The following is a 21,966-nucleotide window of genomic DNA, read 5'->3' as shown; positions in this document are numbered from 1 at the left end:
GCTTCTCTCGCCGCCGCCGCTTCTTCAATCGATAAAGTCGACAAGATTCACCCGTTGCTCTCCGGTGGGCCCGGTTTTATGCCGCGTTCTCGTCTGCGGCCCCCTTTTCTTCCGGCCCCGCCACCAAGCGGCGACGGAGAAGAGTGAGTGAGTAGTTATGATTACACTTATTGCATCATATCTACGGGGCCCGTAGTGCCCCGTTACACGGCACACACAACAACAATGCCGTTTCGTTTCGGTTCGCACTCGCCTCGGTGCGCTTGCCGGGTCGGCCCGGCCGCACGGTCGGTCTGTCCGCTTCGTTCGGCTTCTAACGAAGGTGCCTCGGTGCGCTCCGCCTACCTTGCCACTGCGGCGCCCATCATAATATCGCCGTCAGAATGTAATCGATGTAACCGATGAGGCGGGCGAGGCACTTCAGCCTCTTGCTCCCCCCCAAGGTGGCCACTGCACTCTCGCCAGAGGTCAGTGTCCCGTGGGCACTTTGTCGTTGAGCTCGGAGGTGAGGTTCGTTATTTTTGTTTTTGTTTTTTTATGCGCCGCCCCGGCTGATGCACCGGTGCCTGTGTCGTGATGCGCTGCGCTCCACGCTGCTTCCACGCGGCCGGCTCGGCGGTTCCGGCCGAGGATGCACCGCGCGAACCCGTTAATCCGCGCGAAACCAGGTTGAGTTGATGTATGGGAAACGCTGGGCTGGGGCTGGGCTGGGCTTGGACGAACCAGGCCTAGGACTCGTGAACCTCATCATTTTCAGATTAGATCAGCAATCGGCCTCGGCGCGGCCCGGCCCTGCGAGTCCGCGAATGGGCAACGAACGAGACACGTTACGGTGGCAGCATAGGCTGGCAGGCCTTCCAGGACTTGTGTCTGTGGCACGGCGAACGGTGTTGTAATTTTCGTTTATCAACTCGAACGACGCGACCAACAGCACTCTCGTCGAAGACGATGATTGTCATTTTGACCCCCTCCGTCCGGATCCAGAGACACATCTTGTTGTCTGCCCCGCGCTCTGCCAGCGGGAGGAGTCGGAAGGACGATCTGAATCAATTTGTCACGAAGCGGGGCCGGAAGAGGGACGGATGGTCGGCGTAACGGTTCACCGGGGGCCAGCCCCGTTCGCGAAACAAGTTCGTGAAACTGGACCGGACCCGCGTACGCTCCGCGGGCGGATGCGAACGTGACGTCGATGAAAGAAGGCCTCCTCCTGTCCCGGACGAGGGCGGAACATTAGCAAACGAGACCCCGCAGGGCGAGTAGAATGCGCGAGGAAGTGACTGGGCAGTTTCAATCCCGCGGGAGCCCTCAGAGCCGAGTGCTCAGCACGCCGTGTGTGTGCGATGAGAACCAGGAAGTCCCGGTGAACCCGAACCCGGGCGAAAGGGGGAGAGCTGAAAATTGATTCATCTTCGCATAATGTACCCTCTTAACCCGCCAACAAGCGGCGACGCCGGCCCCGATCCCGATCCGCCGACCAGGTAACGAGCGCTCAGGTAGCTGCTCCGGTTTGTCATTCCGCGGACGCCGGTGACTCGGTGACTCTATCGGGATCTGTCCATCGGCCATTAACTCTGGCGGTGACTCTGGTGCCCATCGGAGCCGGAGTTGGGCAACGGTTTTAACCAGCTTAGTATGTTGCCATCGTTTGGGTTTGTTTTGTTTTGCGAAAGAATGCAACGTGGCCACAACGTGAAACCGTTACAATGAAGGGTAGTTCCAATAGTACGGTGGAAGGAATGTGCCGAACATGGAAGCAATGGAAAATTCATTCATTTGGAAGGTACCCGAGCCTGGGCAAATACAATGCTTGAGTGCATAAGATTTTTACGAGTCACTGATGTTTGTCCCTTAACTCGTAATGGATCACTCTCAGCCGATCCCACCAGAAGTCGCTGCATCAAATTCAGCGGACTTTTTTACGGACAAAATTTCCAAATTCAGCGGACTTTCGAGACGTCCCCACCGTCGCTGCGCAACCCTGCGAAAGGAACAGTGTGCCTGCGTACCCACCGGGAAACGAAATCAGTCGGACCACGGACGAAGCACCACCACCGGCAGCATCATCGTCAGCAGCATAAAACCGATGACCCGACCGGCAAGCCAGCCAGCCAGCAACATAATGATCACAATAAAACAACCACGAGACGGTGATGATCGGCGCGCCCGCGACGAGAGCCACCGCCGACGCCGATTTCGCGTGATCGTGATCTTGCTTCGCTGATCGGCTCGCGCGGTTGCGTCCTCCTGCGCCCAGCCAACGGCCACCAGGAATGGGTGGCCCTCACCTAGAACTGCGCCCCGAACCGCGGGCCAGGCGAGGTGGGCGAACCGGCAGCTAATTTATATAATTTCGCTTCGATTTGTCTGACGGTTTTTAATGTTGTTACTCGGCTCGGCAGTGTTCTTTTCATTTTTTTGTTTCTCCCTACTTTTCCTGTCCCCGGATCGGTCGGGGCCCCGGTGCTTTTATTTCAATTTGTGTCTCAGCCATCCCGGAGCGGAGGAGAGCCTTGTGCACGATCGTTCTCACTGATCGCTAGCCAGCCCAGTCCGGGACCCCGGTCGCTGGACCGCACCGCTGGCGGGACGTAGGAACGGCCCACGGCCCCGGAGATCCGGGATTTGTGTGTGTGCTAGATTTTCTACTTCATTTTTCGCCACCTCGTTTTCCATCTTCTGCTTCTCTTCTGCTCAGCTGCCATGCCACTCGAGAGCGACACCATCCTAACGGGACCGGAAAGCTCCGAATCCACGCGGCGTAGGGCGATCGGCCGAAGGGTGGTGGCCCAACCCTACGTGGGGGGTTGCTGGGTGTTTTTGTTTTAGATGAAGGCCCCGGTCTGGTCCCTGCTTCCCCCGTTGCGCCACCACGGTGGAATGCAGCGGGACCAGGCGGAGGTGATCTTGTTTCTGACAATTAGGCCCCGGAAAGTGTGACGTGGCAGGGCGGAGGGCGGAATAACTTAACCCGGATTAGATATTTGTATTATGCAACGTCTCTATTGTGCGTTTTATTGGGTCAGAACCGGAATTATGTCACGGATGATACTGTGAGGGTGGGACTGGGAAACTGGCACACAGAGGGTGTGGTGAGATACCTCGTGAGTGATCGGTACATTTTTCTTCACCCTTTTTCGTGGAACTTTGTTTCTTCTTATTCTTCATCGTCTGCATAGCGCTGTTCTTGCTTTATGCTGCTTCAGGAAGCTTTTTAATTTCATGCTTTCTCGTAGATCCCCTAAATCGGACCCCGGCGTGGTGGGGTAATGAAAAGACGTCTTCGAGCAATGATTCGAGCAGTGATTCGAGAGTCGGCAATTTTTTCTATCAAATGCTGGAAGTTTCTACAACAAAACTCTGGAGAATTATTTAAAAAATCTTCGTATTTGAAAGCATTCTCGCTCGAATTCGGCTCGAATTTTAAACTAATATGTAAACATTGGAAAGTAAAGTATAAATTTTAAAATGGAAAAAAATTAAACAGTAGAAATGGATTCAAAATATGAACAAGGAATAAGCCCTCAACATTGAGCTTGACCTTCAATAAAAAAAATCCGACCTCGAAAACCACGAAAAGAACAAAAATGAAGTTTATTTGTAAAACTTTCCGAATACAAGAGGTAAGTTACAACAGATAGCAGATAGTTAGATAGATAGATAGATATTGTGCATAAATATGAGTACGAACAATGAATTTCATAAGTAGCTTCATAAGATTTCATAAGTATCAATAGCCTCTGGAACTAGTTTGCCTGCTATCCTTCTGAAGGACCCCTTTCACGTTACCTTCCGTATATTCGCGTGCGAGGCTATAAGACCGCTACTAGTACGCGGACATCCGACATCAACACCACCGTGGATTGCCCGTCGAAGCGGCGGGATTCAATTTCATGCCATTCGACATTCCCCAGAGTCCTGTGCCTGTGCCATCAGCTAGTCGTGAACATGACCTTACACCAAATACCTCTCAGCATAAATTACACGAAAGGCGGTGTCCCTCGTTTTTTTTTTCACAACAGAGCCCATCGAATCGAAGCGAACCGTCCCCGGAGTCCCGGACACCCGGTTGCTAAGAGTCGCGATAAATGATGAAACGATTGGCCCCACGTGTGCCCGCGTAAGAGCATACTCTCATTTAAATACACGGGTACAATTTATGTAGCAATTATTTGCCGTGTCACGAGCCGGCCGGCCGGCCCGACGCGAAGTACCTGCTCCACCGTCGCGCTGGATCGCTGTCAATCGCCCGGGCAGGAAACTGCGGGACCAACAAGCATGTTAGCAAGGGTTCCCCCAAGCATCCCCGAGCGTCCTTTAACAAGCGACGCGACAATAAAAGGGTAATGCAAATTTATTAATGCCCGTCCCCTTTATGCACTTCTTGGCGGGCTGCCTATCTCGGGGCCTCTGGCCCCCGACGGAAGGGCGGACTAAAAATTAATATGACCTGCCCGGGTCGGGAGGGGAGCGGCGGCCCAACATAAAAACAGGGGACCTGAGTCTGAGCACAAAATTAACACTAATTGTCTCTTGAGCGCACACGGCACAGACAGCAGCATAAAACCGGGTGGTGGCGATGGGGATTTCTATTCGCCCCTGCAACAGCAACACTATCGAATGGTGTGCCTGCATGTGTGTGTGTGTGTGCGGAATCAAAGAAATATAACAACAACACAGCAACTCAGCCGCACAAGACAGACGACAAAAGGCGAGGCAAAAAGGAGTAGACACTACATAAACGCACGCACAAAAGAACGGCCGGGATCCAGGGTTCTTCAAGGTGGACGGCCCTCTGGTGGGCACTCGGCGGACTACACGGGACCGTCGCTCCAGACACCCTGCGCGACATGTTGGCCGTTTTAAGATCGTTTTAATTACGGCTGTAAATCAGTTACAGGCAGCAGTAATTACACCGTGTGCCCCGTCCCGGGGATGTCCTTTGGCTGGGTGCCTTTCCGGACGCGCCTATCCACCTGTTCCGTGTGCGGTGCAGGCGCGGCGAACCGAGGACACCCCTGCTCGGGTCTAACGGGGAACCGGGTGGCAGGAAGTAATCGCCAAAGACACCACCACCAATCGACCACTCATCATCCGCCGGCAGGCGAGTTCCGTTCCGTTCCACCGCCGGGTGTCCGTGCATAATGTGCCCAATGCGGTCCCCATCATCATCATCAGTCCCGTCCGAACCGAGCCGAGCGGCTCTCTCCTGGAAACGGGTTCCGTTTGAAGGGTCTGCGTGAAACGAAAGCTAACTGCAGTTCTAGCGGATCCGCTGCGTGACGGAATCTAGCGGTGGCATCTTGTCCTCCGACATTCCTCCGGGCGTGGGCCCCCCCCCCCCCCGCCCCGGACGGTTCGCCATTAGAGAGCGAAAACATGTTGTGCCTGCGGACGGACACACGGTCTCGGCCAGCAAGCAAGACAGCAGAAACAGTTAGATCCGCCGGCCGGCAAGGAAATATGAATGCTAATTTTCTCTCCCCTCCCTTCCCGGCTTTCGGAAGTTGGCTGGTTCGGAGTCAACCCCCGTTTGCTGATATTACCGCATCACGCCCGCAGTCACGGACGCGGGTACTGAAGGGAAGGGCCCGCCACGCCACGGCACGACACGATAATAGCTTAAGGATATGAGAAGGTCGTTCATTTACCTTCTTCTCGGATCCGCGTGCGCGCGCGCTTATCGTGGAATGAACATGATCACCGAGGACGACGAAGACGACGAGGAAGGCAACGGCGACGACGAAGATCGCGAGATTCCTTCGCCGCGCGCATAAAACCCGTTGGCCGTTCGGTGACGCTGTTCTTGCCACGATCTTGGCGCGCGCCCGCGAGATCGCGATCTGCGAAGGCTGCGTACGTAAGGCTGATAATGTGGCCGAGTCCTGCGCCGTTGCGCAGGGCCCGCTTATGCGCGCTCATCCATCTCGTCGAATCATCGGGCTCATGTTTAATGTATGTATTGCCAAACATATGTTTATTCATATTGGATCAAAGAGCGAGAGAGAAAGAGAGAACGAGCCATTGGGAGCAATCTCGATCTGAGGGTTGAGCTGAGTTGATCCTTGCGATGAATTGCGACCGAAAGAGACTCTCGCTTCCGTTGGCGACGCTTAACTTTATTAAAACTATCAAGCGTTTATAAGGAAGTCCAGCGAGTCGAAAGTATTAGGACGAAAGAGCTACCTAAGAGCTAAGAGCTAGATAAAAAAGGCTTCTAGTAGAGTAACAACTGGTCGATGTTTCTAAACGACAAAGCTGCTAGGGGGCCATTTTAATGTTCGGTTCAAAGAAGCATGTCCACGAGTGTATCTCTTATTTTAACTGACTCGTAAGTAAGACCTTCTTGGTTTGGCAACAGTGGAAAAGGTTCCACAGGAAAGGCGTTAACACGAAATGACCCTTTTAAAGTCTCAAATGACAGTTTAAAGGACGCTCCCATAATGTTGGAATAAGCTATTAATTCGAGAGCGAGCGAGGCTCAAGGCCTTTCTTTAATCGACCCCCTTTCTTCGGCCCCGAAATTGCAGCCACAACCGCTCGATTACTTTCGACCGGCAGTGTGTACGGGAGTAGTAGCTTCCCGGGCCCCACGGAAATGAAGCCTTCTCCCGGGGCCGGCAGATTCCGTGCGCTGCGAACCTCAATTGCGTACCCTCCCCAGACTCAGTTCAGCTCAGGCCCATCATCGGGCGAGCTCTCGCGGGATCTCGGCAAATTCCTGCCCGTTTCGCGAAAACATTCCTCATTCCGAGCGTCGGGGCTGATCGGGGCCCGGTCCCCGGTATCTTGCGCAGCCATCCGCGCAGGATCGCAGCCATCGTCGGCACACGTCCCGCCGCCGCCGTCGCCGTCGTCTGCGCCGTCGTCGCGGCTGCTGCTTATCTTGCCCGCTCGATCTTTCTCTCTTATAAATAAATGATTTAAACGAAGCGAGAATTTCATTTTCCTTATCAGTTAACAGAATCTGGTAAGCGCAGAATCGTCGGCGGCAGACCGCGGCATTCCAGCCCGGGCTCGCGGACTAGAAGACGCCAAAAACACACACCGACCAACCGACGCCCGGCTGGAATCGGCCGCGAAAAGAAAACGGCTCACGGAACGATTTAATGCCAGCGAAGTCGGGAAAGTGGATCGGCGGCATGTTATGAGGTTGTTTGCATAGAGCATTTAAAGCGGACTTGAACGCGCATCGTGTGTGCGGCCATTAATTAAAGCAATTTAACACCTTCGGCCCACGGATTGGGCGCCTCGAATGAGGGCGGTTTGCTTTACCTTTAACTTTAACCTCGCATTCCGGCCGTCTGGCCGCCGGAGTCAGTGCACTCCGGCGGTTTCGTGGGTCCCGGGACCTCATTATTGAATCGCAGCGAAAGCACTTACGGTTGGCCGCTTCAACTATGCAGCCGATGATGCTGCTGCCCAGAAGCCACAGCAGCGCCCACAGCTCGGATGCCCGCGCGGAGGCCAACGACGGGTAAAATAATAATTTACTCATCCACTTTGCAACTATCGGCCGTACGATGACGACCTGTGCTGCTCTCGGCCGCAAGTCATCCTCAGTCCTTCGCAGTGCGCGTATTTGAAGAACGTTTGATTGGGGACAGGAAATTATCGATCTTCTTTCCACTTAGCCCATCATTGTCGAAAAGATTGCGGCGAGCTCTCGCGGGCTCTGACAATCCGGATGTGGCCTGGCCCGGTGTAGGGACAGTTCGAAAGGAACGCCCGTCACGGCGCAGCATAATCATGACAATTGTTTCTGTAATTTCTGCGTCTGCAGCCAACACACGGGGGAGACGCTCGATGACGGCGCGGACGTCGCAGCCCCCGACTACACCGGGTGTGTAGTGAGGTTCCGAGAACGACGATGCTCGACCCCATCGCCGTCGACGACGGGCAATTATCATGTTTCAGGCCGTTCGCAGGGTGTTTAACAATTCTACGGGTGTGCTGTGTTCCTTTTGTGCCTGTGCCCATCTCCCGTGCGTCCTCTCTCTCTTTCTCGCTGCTTCCAGCCCCACGTTAGGTTTTAGGTCATTCCCAATCGACAGAACATATAAAAATTAATGTCTGTCCGTCTCGACTCGAGGAGCTGCAGAGCGGAGTTAGGGTCACACCGGATCGGATGGCTCGAAAGGTCGCAGTGAAGTGAAAGGGGCAAAATTAATATTTAATTGATTACGACATCCGTAAGTTGGTCCGCCCCTAACCTTACGATATTTTAAGTTTTGCGATGTGCAAATAAAATGTTGTGGAGCTTCAATAAATTCGCTTGTCACTGGCCAGAAAAGCAGTAAAGCGGTGGCCACAGTTTTTTACCACTAAGAGCTCAAAGCTCAAAGAGAGTCAGAGCCTGACTACTACTGGAGTGCAATTCTTCAAACGGCATGTTTTCTAACATGTTCTCTGCTAATACCCATACTTAGTTCGGCAGCATTTGGTGAACTTTGGGCGATGTTTCAGCCGGTTGTTGCAGTTTTTGGACGTCCCGAACGTTCATCGTCTCGCAAGCTCTTACGACCTTCAGCTCTTCATTGATCCTATCTCATATTTTTTTGCTTATGCGTATTCTCTTTCAAAAACAAATGTTTAATGACTGCTCGATACTCATTTTTTCTATTTTCTGTTGTTACACAACAACTGGCTGACATTTTGGTGAGTAGCTGTCAGAAGATTCGCAACGAAATTACAAGCGATGCTCAAGTTCGCCAAAGTAGATTCAGGGAGAAGTAATAAGTTCGCCTAAGCTCCGCTAAATAAAAGAGTCAACTGCTGCACCAAGCCTCAAAATTTCGTATCAGAACAAAAAGCACAAACTGAAGTGAAGAACTACTCGAATTTGAGAAGATTGTAGCACCGCCTCTTTGGAACTTTTGATTGTAACAAGCTCAGAGCCACTGGAACACCGGGGCTCATCTTCCTGCTCTAAAGGTTTCGTTTCGGATTTTGTTGCCATCCTTCCATTGTTTTCTCCAGCGACAGCGCTCGCCGCTAGCGACAAAAACGCCATTGTGTTGTCGCCCATAAACGACGATGCCGACGAGAGACCCTGAAAACCGGAAATTATTCTACGGCGATTTCCGATCCACGCACTCAAGACGCACCGAGCCCGACTTGATTGAACCCCAGCCCCGTGAGGCCTCCGAACCGAGCGCCGTCGTCCCACCCAATGGACCCATCATCATTCTTGAAGCGGGTCGTTTTTTTGTTGTTTTGTTTGCTTTCGTTCAACCCGACGATAACAACCGGTAGAGGAAACAGGAAACACCTTCATCGCTTCCCGCGGCTGCTCGTCTCTCTCTCCCCCGTACCCCCCTCTCGTTCTCACGTTGATGATGAATCGGGAGAATCAAATTTCCGCAAAGTCGCACCTCTCGCTAGCGAGCGGCAACAACGGCCGACGCCATCGATCGTGGGCTTCGAAGAACGCGCCACGTTGGTGTGCGGTTTTGGGGGGTGACGAGGGGGGTCCCGGGACCGGTCGAATCGGGGACAAAAGTCGACAAACTGTCCGAACGTGTGCGTGCCCGGTTTGCGGAATGACCACCCGTCCGCCCGCCGCTTATTGGGGACAGAACAGCGGGAAGTCGTTTATCGCCGGGATCAGTTCACGGGGCGCGGCTTATCGTGCGCGGATTACGAACCCCATTCGAAATTCCCGGAATATCCCGTTATTCTGGCCACTCGGCGCACCATCTGTCCTCCCTCAGCCCGCCCCCCCCCCCGGGCTGACCGAAAAGTGTGACACGATCCGCAGCGCGCCATCGGCATTACGTAAACGGCGATCGTAAACTGATCGCGCCTGAGACCTGAGTGCGAAGGCGCCCGTGGTGCGCGGTGGTGTTGGTGAGAGACGCTTCGCCCCCCCTGGCCCCCTCGCACCCCGCCAGGGACGTGACGGATGCGCGCGTTGCGTTTGAATGTTTAATTAATGCTGCGCGCGCCCGTCATGGGCGACGAAAGACTTCAACGCTCGCCGTCGGCGACGAACCCGCCGTTGCCGGGCGGTCGCAAAAAGGAAGCACCAAATGACACCCGCGATGGTTATTTTTCGCGCGCAGGATGTCGGCGGTCCGAAAGCGGCAACAGTAATTTATGCGTATGGTAATTGAGGAGGCAGGCCAAAGGAACCGATCGGTGATCGTTGGTCAAACAGTGCGAACGCCGAAAACGCGATGCTGCGAGCGGCAGATGGTATCCAAATCTGAGTCGAGCTCGGCCAGCCTCGGGTGATGCAACCGACGGCCGGGGCCGGGTAACGACGACGCAGGCTACACGGCACGGCCGCCACGGCTCAAGCTCTTCCATCAGCAGCGGCAAATATGGAGCGCGCGTCTGAACCGGTCATTTCCAGGCCCCGGTTCGAAACGTGCTCCAAAAGCTGGCGTTGAGGAATGCTCCGTCGTCCCGGGGTGGGGAGGGATTGAGTCCGAACGTGCGCCGCCCGGCGAGCGTGGCGCACCCCGAAAGCACCGTTCGTTCGTGCCGAGAGCTTGTGTTTCATTCGCTCTGCACCATCTCGCTCTCCCTCGCTCAGCGACTTGGAGATTATCTTTCCGGGACGAAAAAAGTTCCCCAACAAACAAACCAAAAACGCGAACGGCCGCAGCCGGGCGTGCCGCGTGAGATCATTCGCGCGGCGACGGTGCGATAATCGCAAATCCCAAACCGAAATCGGCGCACAGCACGGGGCAGCGGCCATTAGATTCCTAGCGGTTTTGTGCCGTCCTGTTTTGTGGTTTGTTTGTTGTTTGCTAAACATTCCACTCCGGTTCTGATTCGGCCGCGTGTCGGTGCACCGCCAGCCCGCAAATCCTTTCGAATCGCCAGTGCCAGAATCGAGTTAATTGTGTCATATCGCGTCACCAGCCGGCGGATTGAGATGTGAGCTTTGTGTGTGAGGCCAAAAATGGGCGGGCGCTTGAACTGAAATCAACGCCATCCGCCGATCACTGTGAGGGCGCCCAAGGCGAGCAATGAAGGGGTCATGCAATTAGGTAATATGCAACTCACCGGCGTCACATGACCATAACTGATCTCGCGCGCGCACGGTGAGAGGTTCCATTGGCGTGTGTGGGTGCACGTGCAGGGTGGCTCGGGGGCGAGGGCGCCCGTGTGCATGGGAAATTAGTTAGCGAGCACCGCGCACACACAGCCTCACCCGTTAAAGTAGGGAAAATATGGAGAAACGGGTCAAGTCAACAGTCGGTTTGATGTGTTTCGCTTCAGCCGTAACGGCACGTTTGCCGATCCTAACACACACACACACAAGCGGGCGATTCGATGCACGCCTTCGATCCGTTCGGAAAGTTCATGCGGCCAGAGTCATTCGCCAACACGGAGCGCGATTTAACCGAACCGGATCGTGTGGGCCACCAGCTTCGTTCCGACGGACCACCGTCGGCCCCGTCGGCAACCTTGGGCAACACCTACTGCAGCGTTGCATGCGGCACCCGCCGACTTGCCGACGAGGAACTGACTTTCTGACCGGTTTATGCTGCTGCAGGCACCAAGAACCCACCACAATTATCGGTCGATCTTACAGGCAAACATATCTCACGATTTTCGGCACTCGACACACTGTTCTACCGGTTTTTTTTGCTAATTTTTATTATGCTAATAACGCATATTTTTGCAGCCAAAACACAAAAGACTTTCAAGCGACGAACCCCACCCCGAGACGTGAAACAGTAAAAGTATTTTCCACGTCCACCACCGGTGCACCGGTGATCAAATCGGATCTCACGTATGGGCGCGGGGCGACGACCATCACGATCGCACCCAACCCGGCCCGAATTGTACCGAAAACAGAGTGTAAGCTGGGGCGGGTAAGAAACTCAACACGCGGTCACGATTTTCGCTACACAACCCACACGGGCAATGCAACTGCCCTGCCCGGGCGCGGCTGGCTCGGGGAATTAATCAGGTTCGGTTACTTTTTGTTCGCTTCGCCTCGCACACCAGATCCGGGGCCCTCGGTTTCGCTCCCGTTTCGGGGGGAGCCTGCGGCCTGTTACTCAACTTGCGCGCCGCGGCGAGGTCGTCGGGCACGTCGGGCACGGGTTACTTTTACTTTGCGCCCATGGCCCTGCCGTATGCTGTCTCCTGTCGCCACGTTGGGGCCACACCCAAGGCGGCCCAAAGTTTCACTTTTATATTACCAGCCCTTTTTTCTGGAAGGGATCAAGCCACAGCAGTGGATGGTATTTAAATGGCGGCATTGTGCCTTGCACCGGTGTATCTCCTTGCTACTTTCCAGCAACAATACGCCTCATGAGTTCATCACGTTGGGCTACGTGAAGCTTCGATGTAAGCCCTCCATCACATGATTTATGCTGCTGAAAGTTTCTCAAGAACATCAAAATGACCTCGATTTACCTTCCAAAATCGGATCGGATCGGGCAGATCGTGCTTGAAAGTAGCAGCATTAGAAGACGGCGCAAACGACGGCAAGACCGCAACAGGTGTTGGAGTTGGTTGCCTTTTTTTCGCCCGGCCACCGGGGCCTCTCGCTCTCTTTACTTCATCATCCATTGTTCCATTCAACATCCGCGTGAAGAAAATGGTCGATTCGATCCGAACGAACGGGTTCAGCACCTTTCGGTAGCACCTGCGCGTGTGTCGCTGTGTGTGTGTGTCTGTGGGGATGCGATGGACGAACAATTCGTTTCGAGGGCCAAGCGGCAAGTGTTCCCGACATCCGCCCGATCCGCCGGCCCGAGATGAGATGCTCGTTGCGCCTCGCTGACCGGCAAGCGACGAAACACAATTCAACCGCTCGGGAAGATCGCGATCGCCCGCTGCCGCCAGCCGGCCGCCGGTTGTCGTCAACGTCGAAGAAACGGTCGGTGAAACGGTGACGGCCGCTTCGTACTTACCCAATATTGATGAATGTTTTCTAAGCGCATGCATCTGTGGAACGAAAAGAACGGGGCGAAAAGAAGTGCATTAATATCGTGGGCGCATCCGTTGCATAATACGAAAGGGGAGAACGGGACGGGATGACGGGATGACATCACACAGGCGGACGCCGGGTCGGGTCGGGGCGGCCGGCAATCGACACTAATATGGTAATGAACGATGCACCCAGAGCGCGAACGGCGGTGGCCCGCGCGGTAACGAGATGCCCTTCGGTGTAGGGCCAGCTACCTGAGAGGCTACCCGTTAATTAATATGCACTTATTGTCGTCACCGCCAGTAGCAACGTCGCCGTCACGTACTCGGCCGGCCAGCCGGCCATGGAGACAGCGGAGAATGGGGTGATTGAGGTGCATCCGGTGGAGTGTCGTGTCAAGAATCAGACAGTTCTGGTCGCTCGCTAACGGTCTCTCGCCCTATGCCTCTCTTTCTATCTCTTTCTCCCGTTGTCGCTTGATCGGTTGTTGACAAATGCCCGACTGTCAAAGCCGTCGAAACCTCGAAGCGATCGTGTCATCGCTTGACACCCGTACGGTGTAAATCACGATTCTTCACTCGATCGCTCGCTCTCTCTCTATCTCTGTCTGTCTCCACTCTTTTTTATGTGTCCGACCTGGGCTACCGTCAGGGCTGTAACCTCTCCTGCAAAAGCAGGTGGTAACCACTAACCCGGACAGCACATTGTGTTTATATTTAGACAAGCTTTTCGGACGCCAACGTGACCAGAATGGCGGAACACGGAATGGGACGGGCCAGCCGGGAAGATGGGCTCATCGAGTTAAAAATATGCCCTGACCAGACCGTCACTATCGATGACGCTGTTTGCTGACGCCGATATTCAGCCGTTAGTCTTTGGCAGCGGATTCCACGAAAAGATACCTCAACGGACGTTTGCCATTCGTGGGTTGTAAAGTTCCAATGCGAGATCTGCAACATTTCGTCCCGTTAATGGCGTACCACAACAAATCCGTGTTCTCCTGCCATGTTGACATGAATTTCTTGCCACATTTCATACCCTGTACACTGAAGGCTTCGAATGACCAAATATTTGCTCACACAAAACTGCGCTTCGTGTATCTGCTTGACTCACCGCCCCCCTGTTGAAGTAACCATCCACCGGGGCTTGGGTTTGAGCAGCAAATAAAAAGGCAAACTGGGCACCAAATTGGGCAGCGTGACCTAATAAACGGTCCCCAAACGGTTTGCTTGCCGAGAGCGCCAGAGTAAACGACGTCATTACGCAAGGCCCCGTATTTGGTTGGGCCAACGAAATCTCACCATCATTCTTCACGCGTTGAATCACACGTCCCCGGTGACCACAGACGTCACCGAGTCGGCGTCGGCCGAAAGATGGCCGCCTAATGTCCTACCCACAGCAGGTTTGGTCACCGCACACACGTCACCCTGCCTGGTCGCGGTCGGTGGTAAGTTATTGGTAAGGAGGCAGGAGGCGTGTTGTTAACCTTTTCGAATTCATTCTGATCCGCGCCAAGAGTCGCCCGAGTCTTGGTCGGTTGGGTGCGGTGTGCGAATAATTACTGCCGCCTCGGGTTTTCACGATGTCCTCGCTCCCGAGGCTCCCAACGGAGCTGCTACCCCCCACGGGGGGTGGCGACCCTGTCGAGATGGTAATTCTCCGAAACCCGCACTCAGCAGCCGACCACCGCCGTGTTTGCCTTTTCGGAACCCGTCATTAATCCGAAACACAGGCCAACCACAACAACAACAACAGCAACCACAACAACAACGGGCCATGCGGAGGGAGATGGGAACAAAATATGAGATGCGTCTTCATTTTTCTGCGTTGTACTTAGCGAAACAATGGAACATAATTTTGCATACTTAAATACCACTACAACCGGCGGTGGCGGCTGGCCAGCGCACCGCGCTACGGTACGCTGCGCTGCGCTGGCTGAAGTGGAGTGCTGCTGCTGCGGCCATCTTCGGTTGATGGGGAAGCGAAAAAAGGCACTCACAAAAAAAGTAATGCTGAAAACCACCGGCATCGCGCCTGTGTGTGTGTGTGTGGGAGCAGAAGAACCACCCGGGGGCCAAGGCATGTGGATCCGGATCGTTTTTTTTTCGCCCGTTCTCCGCCAGCCCGCCCCTTGGCCACCTACGCCAGCGCCACGATTTGCACATTCCTTGTTATTCCCTTATTTTCTTGGCCGGCGCGCGCGCGATACGTTGGCGATTTTTCATAAAAATGAAATTCATGAGAACTTAAGCTCGGCCCGGTTTGGCTCGGGCGGCTGCCCCGGCTGCCGGGGTCAGTTTAATGATCAACTATCGTACCACGAACCCTCTAACCCCCATCCCGGAGACGGCGGCCTACCTGCTCGTCCGACCGGGCTGCAGAATCTCATTCTTCTCTAATGCACGCTCAAAAATGCAAAAAAATGCATTCCACGGTGCTCTGGCGTTGGCTATTGGGATTTTTTTGTGGGTCCTGCAAGGGAAGCTCACGTCGCCTAGAGGTGGTGGTGAATCTCATTACAACACCAGCGGGAGAGTTCGCTCGGGGAATGATAATTCGTACACGGGATGGGTTTTTGAGTTCTCCTGCGGGGCTGATTTGGTATTCTTTACGAGCTTTGCCCTCAGCCTTGTTAAGTCACAAATCTGTTGAAATTGACCAAATACGGCTATGTAACTCCCTTAGAAGTGGCAATTCCAACTAATTGAATCGCTTCCGAATGAATCGATTCATCGTTTGAAATGCGAGAATTTCCGATCAAGATGTGATTCCCGTGGATGTTGCTCATGAAGTTATAATAGCTAATCTCGTGTCAAGCCTGTTTCTCCGTGAAATTCGATTACGACCACGGAAATATTGGTAAAAACATGGAATATTTTAGCCATCAACGCCATGTACATTCAAAAAAGGACTCCAGAAGAACCACGCAAATTCTAGAACGTTATCGTAAGCGCCAAAGTAAGTGCCACCGTAAGACCACAATCCGCACCAAACAGTCACTCGTTGCGAGTGCATTGGTTTCTCTTGAACGACGTGTTGGTTTTCCGAGCCGATAATCACTGAGAAGGAAATGAGCTTAAATAAAATGAGCTTCTTAAATTTCGTACAGTTTGAGTTGAAGACTGACCACTTTTTTGGAAATATGTTTTTAATATTTCTCAATTTGCTGCAAACCCATATCGTAAATAGTAAATTTTTCACTAAATGTTTACAATTTCCAGAAAGGAGTTTGACGTTTTAAAAGTCGTTGGATTACCCTATATACGGAGAATATTCCCAGTTGTGCGAATTTGAGACAAAACACAAAGTTTTATACGATTCCACTTCAAATAGTGCTCCCTTAAAGGGTCGACGCACGCAAACCAGCACGCCAATGCGAGTACAGCCCCGAGAGTCCCCGAGAGCCGCGCCTTGCGATACTCGATGGCGCTCCTCAACTTCCCGATGGCGTGGTCTCGTAGTCTACGTAATGAACAACGCGCGCGCGCGGCGGCGGCAGAGAAAGTTGATCGCCGGGCCGGTCGGTCGAGAGGGAATTCCTGTCGTCATTATCCGCCGCAGAACACTGACACGCGGCACTGACGCGGCCACCTCGGGTATCGGGTGTCCGGCGTTACATAAGCGCATTATTTCGCCATTTTCCGCTCAATATCAGCGCCAAGTGACGACGCATCTCGTTGCCCGCAGCCGGACCGCGAATCCTAGACCGGGAGGGCGCACGCCTCTAGGTGTGTGGCCGGTGGCGGTGTTGTTGAAGTTCATCGAAACCTGAGGCCCACCGCAGCAACCGCCACGCAGCTGAGAAGCAATTTAAATTCTGCTTTTAGCTTCGATTCTTCTTCCGCTCGAGCGGGTTCCCGCGGGTGTAGTGGGGTGGAGAGTGCACCTCCGACGCTTCCGCCGGAGCGGAACGAATTGAAAGGAAAGTGCAGAACCGCGGGCGGGCGGTCGGGCGGACAGTGGCAGGTGGTGGTGGTTCCCGCGGAGCGGAGCACGGAGTTTCCTGTTCTGCCGAGCGAGGTGAGACGAGTGAAAAGAAAAACCACTCAACACGCCGGCCACGGAACGGCAGCAGCTGACCGAAACCCCGGGAAATGGCTGAAGGGCGTTGAAAGGTGGTCTATGCTGGGGTCTCGTCGGGTGGAGTTCGTCGCCTTCGCCGGGATTCTTTTCTCCGTCGCAGCCGCCGCCGTCACCGCGGGATTAATCAACTTCTCTCTCGGACGACAGACGGCGTCCAGTCACTTTCCCAGGTCCCCGGATCCGGGGTCCGCGTCCAGCTCCACGCGGTGACGAGCGGTCTCCGGGGCCCATCGGTCACGCTGCACAGCGCAGCAACGGTGGCAGTGCGTCAACGGCGGGCCGAGAATGGCACACCACGCTGACTTGAGTCAGCTCCTATTGAGGACTTGGTGGTTTTAAATAGTTCTACTTGAAGTAGGTATTCTGGGGCCCACATCGAGTACTAGTGGTGACAACTAGCAACCAGTGACACTCTGCCCCAAGATATCTTCAGATATTCCAGTTCCATTAATTCTATTCCGCAAAGTATTGCGAAACCTATCCTTCAGAACGTCAGAGAGCGAAAGAGAGCGAAATCCATAGCAAGGCTGAAAGTGAACGTCCCGAGATGCGCCACCTTCGGGCAAACCACAACAGAACATAGCACTCCGAGGACCCTGGCTGCGCAGAAAGAAAAGTAAAACGTAACAAATCAAGTGCGAGATGACACAATAGATGACTTTCCGCCCTTCAGAGCTAGGGCGAACGGCGCACGAGGGAAAGCTTTCTAGCGTCGAACCAGCATTAAAGTCGATCACTCTGCTCCTGAGCCGGTAGGTGCCTCCGTTCCCGGCGGAGTTCCACCCGTTCTGAACCTAAGCCAACCATAAACTGTACCTTTTATAACTTCATCCACTAGATTGGCTGTCTTGCCCGAGCAAAGGTCGCCACTTGCTGCCTTTGGGGCCGCAAGCCGTTGAATCTAATCAACTTGTCAGTCGAAAGATGGTTTACGTAGCTGTGGTAGCTGCCGGCCACAGCCAGCGCCGGGCTTCGACCGAGGGCAAGGTTAATATTGGGCCCCCGTACCGGACGGGATGAGCACCGCGCACCGGGACGATTAAGTGCTGGAAGCTTGTTGTTCCAACCCTACCGATTCCGGACACATTCCGCTCCCCGTCGGCCACGTATGTTCGCTCGGCGGCACAATGCCGCCGTGCGGATGGCAGTGCAGCGATATCGAGATTGATCACCGATCACCCTACCTGTCGGCGGACTATTGACTGCGCCGGGGTTTCTGCCGGTTCTGGGCTGCTGCTACTTGACGTGCCGGAGATGCATTCCCGGAGAGGCGATAAAATCACAGAACTCGCGCGGCCGATATCAATCAGTGAGCGAGACAGGCTCTCGGCGCACGGTCTAAGTATAGCATGAAAGTAAACGGAAAAGCAAAGCAACGCAAGACCTTGGCATGAATTATGTATGGGGGGCGGCCCGTTCTGGGGGCTTACATTACACAAATCATTGACAAAGTCCGACCCGCCCCTCCGGGCGGACAATTCTGAGCGTTAAATTTTAATTTAAGATCAGCTCACGGACGACGACTAACTGGCTGGCCGCGCGGCAAGGAACCAGAAACGAACCATCCGGGTCGGCCTCTTATTGCTTTTAAGCATCGTTTTAATGAATTGTAACCACCAGCGAAGCGAAGGTTGGGGTTTTCTTTCCAGTGCCAACTATGTTTTGGGCTCCGGACTTTGGCTAGTTTATTGAACACGGAAGGGCTAAACTAGCGAATTAACGGGAGCATTAGTTAAGAGTGAGCGAGAGTGAGAATGAGAAATGAGAACCTCTCACCCAATTGATTGGTGAGAACGCGCCCAACTTCACTACGTGGGATTTGTCTTCCGCCGTTTTCGTTTGTTGTCATTTGTTTTTTTTAATGGAGAATTTTTAAAACCTTTACTATTAGGCAAACAAACAATGATGAAAAGTGGATTTATTATGATAATCTTAATCGCGAAAAGGCCTGGGTACAGTCTGTACAAAGCTTATGCTGTGCATATGGTGGAATATGAAAGGTGTGGTGTACTATGAGCTTTTAAGCCCCTATTAAAATATCGATGGACAACGCTCAATAGTCTACTTCTATAGTCTGAAGGTGATATAAATAAGTTTGCGAATGAAGTATCAAATGAAGTGGCTTATGTAGCTTCGAATTGTAATCTTTTTAAGTAAAGAATCTGGCCTTTAAACTTTATCAGATTGCCCCTTTTTTCTATGCAATTTGCCTAGCACTGCAAAAATGTAAGAATGCTCCGTGTTTGTTGCATATCACTCACCAACTAAATGCCATTTTACATAAGACATGTACATCTTCATCTGGAAGCTTGCTGGAGGAAAACGGCCGCAATATACCAAACAAGATGCGCCAGATATGGACCTCTAATTGACCCATCCCCATTTAGCCATATAACAGCGTGAAGCTGATCAGCGACCTTCACTTCACCCAAATAAACACAATAGATTTCCTTCGTAGGTGTAGTAAAACGTCTCTCTGGCAAAGCGAGAGAGAAATCTGGCAACAAGCAACCAACAAACCGGCCCAGCCACCGGACGCTGCAAAAAGGCACGCAAATTTATGATCGAGACTCTCCCCTCCGCCCGGATCATAAACGTTCGCCACGAAAGTCGATACAATAAAACGGGGTGTGGGTCATCTTCCGCGCGGTTAAAACGGTGAAAGCGGGACATCCGTGTTGGACACGGACATAAAACAACCCCGCGATCCGGCCCCCGCGATGGGTTAAAGTGCAAAAGTGAGACGCGCAGCCCGAGAGATGACGGAGTGAAATTTGCGCCGTGACGATAGTTAAAATAAATCAGCACCCCTCACGGACCACTGTCTGTGTGTGTGTGTGTGTTTGGCCGGGGATCACGCACCGTGTGGGTGTTGGGCCGCAGCCTCGGCGCTGATGACTTCATACCTCGGCTATTTCGTGACCGAAGGTTAAGTGGCTGAATGAACCGTGACGCGCGCTGCCGTTGGACTGTGTGACATTTGAGAGAAGTAACTTAAGGCAGTGCCACAAACGTTTACTCGCACACACACACGCGCGCGCGCGTGGCACTTTGCCAGAGAACCTAGACCCAGACACTGCAAGGTCGCGCTACCGTAAGGGGTCCCCACAACGGACGGACTTTAATGTTTGAATAAATAAAGTCGCCCCCCATTATTCGAAGGTGGGGTGCCTCCATCGACGGAACTGGGCGTAGGTCTACGCGACCCCCCACCGTTCGGATAGAGTGGCCGCGGCAAGGCCACCGAAGCGGTAGCGGATCGAAAACAATGCCCCACGCAGAAGATTGTGTTTATTATTGTGCGTGTGATTAAGCGGCCAGCCGCGGGCCTTGTAGTGTCTCTTGGAATATCCAGAGGCCTAGCCAGAGGTCAAACGGGGTTTGCTGGTCCTCAGAGCCCACCCTGCAGAATCCCGGCAGTCATCGTCGTTAATGAACCGGTCACCAATTGCTGCTGCTAACCGTTTGTCGCCACCGGCGGGATGCTGGACGTGGAGGCCTTCCCGGACAAGGACGCTGGCTGAAACAAATTGAGCACAGAACGAGACCTCCGGTTCGACCTCCTATCCTGAAGATGCTCTCCAGGTGTTTCTCCTGCCACCAACCATTTTTTTCCCCCTGGGTCCGCCACGCTAGAAGCGGAAGTCTCTGAAGACCGCTCAAGAGGTCGCCATCGCTCAAGTGGGGCCAACTACGGCTAATGAGCAAAAAATTCGCGATCCACTTCACGCGCTACTCTCCACGCATAATGACGCACCGTTCGATGCTGCTGGGGCCGTGGTGCGAGCGACATAGTTTTAGACAAATGATTAAGCAATACCACACGTTCGTGGTGTCCGTACTAATGATTCGGAGCGGAGTTGTAAACGTTTCCGGTAGCCGGTGGCCGCAGTGTCCCGCAGTACATTGTCGGCGTACACTTCAGTGAGGCGACCTCGAAGATGCGCCCCCCACAGCGAAAGTGCCAATATTCTGCACACCGGAACTGATTCGCCGCCAGCCAGGGTTCTGCGTGAGGTCGGCCACTGCTACAGACCCTTATCGAAGGCAGGTGGCGAAACCAATGCCGCCGCATTCGCTCCCGGTTTCACTATAATTAAGGTCAATCAGCGAGTGAAGCTCTGCGAAGACACCAATTACATAAACTCTCGCGCACGACCACTTTCTGTCTCTCCCTCTCTCTAGAATGGCCGGACAACGCATGGTTAAATCAGGCACAGAATCCAAGAAACCCCCATTTCCGTGGCACGACTCCGGGGCACTTGTCACTCGATAACAGTTGAGGCTGACGATAAATTTGTGTTCAATCCGCCTTTCCATTTCCCGGAGCAGGTCCAAGCATAATGATATCCCGTAATTAAGGGGAACTGGAACTGGTCAGTAAGCGGTCTCCGCGGAACCGTGGCACGTTGCGTTCCTCATTAACTGTTCGGCCTCAAGTCTAGTACCCAACATTCCAGTCCAATAAAAGTGTATTTCATTTATCGCTGGATGCGGTTCGAGCTTTAATCGAGCATTTGCGATCGGTTATCACGTGGTCCAGGTCGGTCCCGAGTCCGATTCCAAGGTTCGATGTACCACGGACACACTATTATAACTTTCGCGCACCGGATTGATTCATGATCAAGTTCATTTCAAACCAATGACAGATCGCGAGGCCAGTCCCACCCAAATGAGTGAATCTCCCCTAAGACACAGAGAGAGAGTGAAATGCAAAGCAAACGGGCCCGGGGTGAAAAGCGTCCTGCTCAACAACCGTACCCGGTCCCCGGCTTGGGCAGCATAATGTTACGCGCCGCCTGGCATGCGCTGCCCACTTTCACCTCATTGTGTGCGGTGAGATGTTTTCGCCCATTTCTATTTGAACTCTCACTTTTTCACGATACACACCGATCATCCACGATCCATCCGTTTGCGTTTCATCTCGCCCACCGAGAGATGACGTCAAGAGCCGCGCTGTCTTTTTACCCACCTCAGCGGTGTCAGCG

The 21,966-nt window shown here is 53.5% G+C and overlaps 1 protein-coding gene across 1 annotated transcript in view; it reads right to left on the bottom strand.

Moving 5' to 3' along the window:
- Positions 1-21,966, bottom strand: part of LOC128269881 (uncharacterized) — a 122,453-nt gene that overhangs the window by 83,678 nt on the left and 16,809 nt on the right. Inside the window, 1 exon segment of the mRNA XM_053007285.1 lies at positions 12,879-12,912. Within this exon segment, the coding sequence (XP_052863245.1) occupies positions 12,879-12,912 (34 nt within the window).

The sequence above is a fragment of the Anopheles cruzii genome, chromosome 3 (genome assembly GCF_943734635.1).
Source record: "Anopheles cruzii chromosome 3, idAnoCruzAS_RS32_06, whole genome shotgun sequence".
NCBI classification, from domain to species: domain Eukaryota; kingdom Metazoa; phylum Arthropoda; class Insecta; order Diptera; family Culicidae; genus Anopheles; species Anopheles cruzii.
Note: the sequence above shows the minus strand (reverse complement) of the source record. Positions and strands in the feature narration are given on the sequence as shown.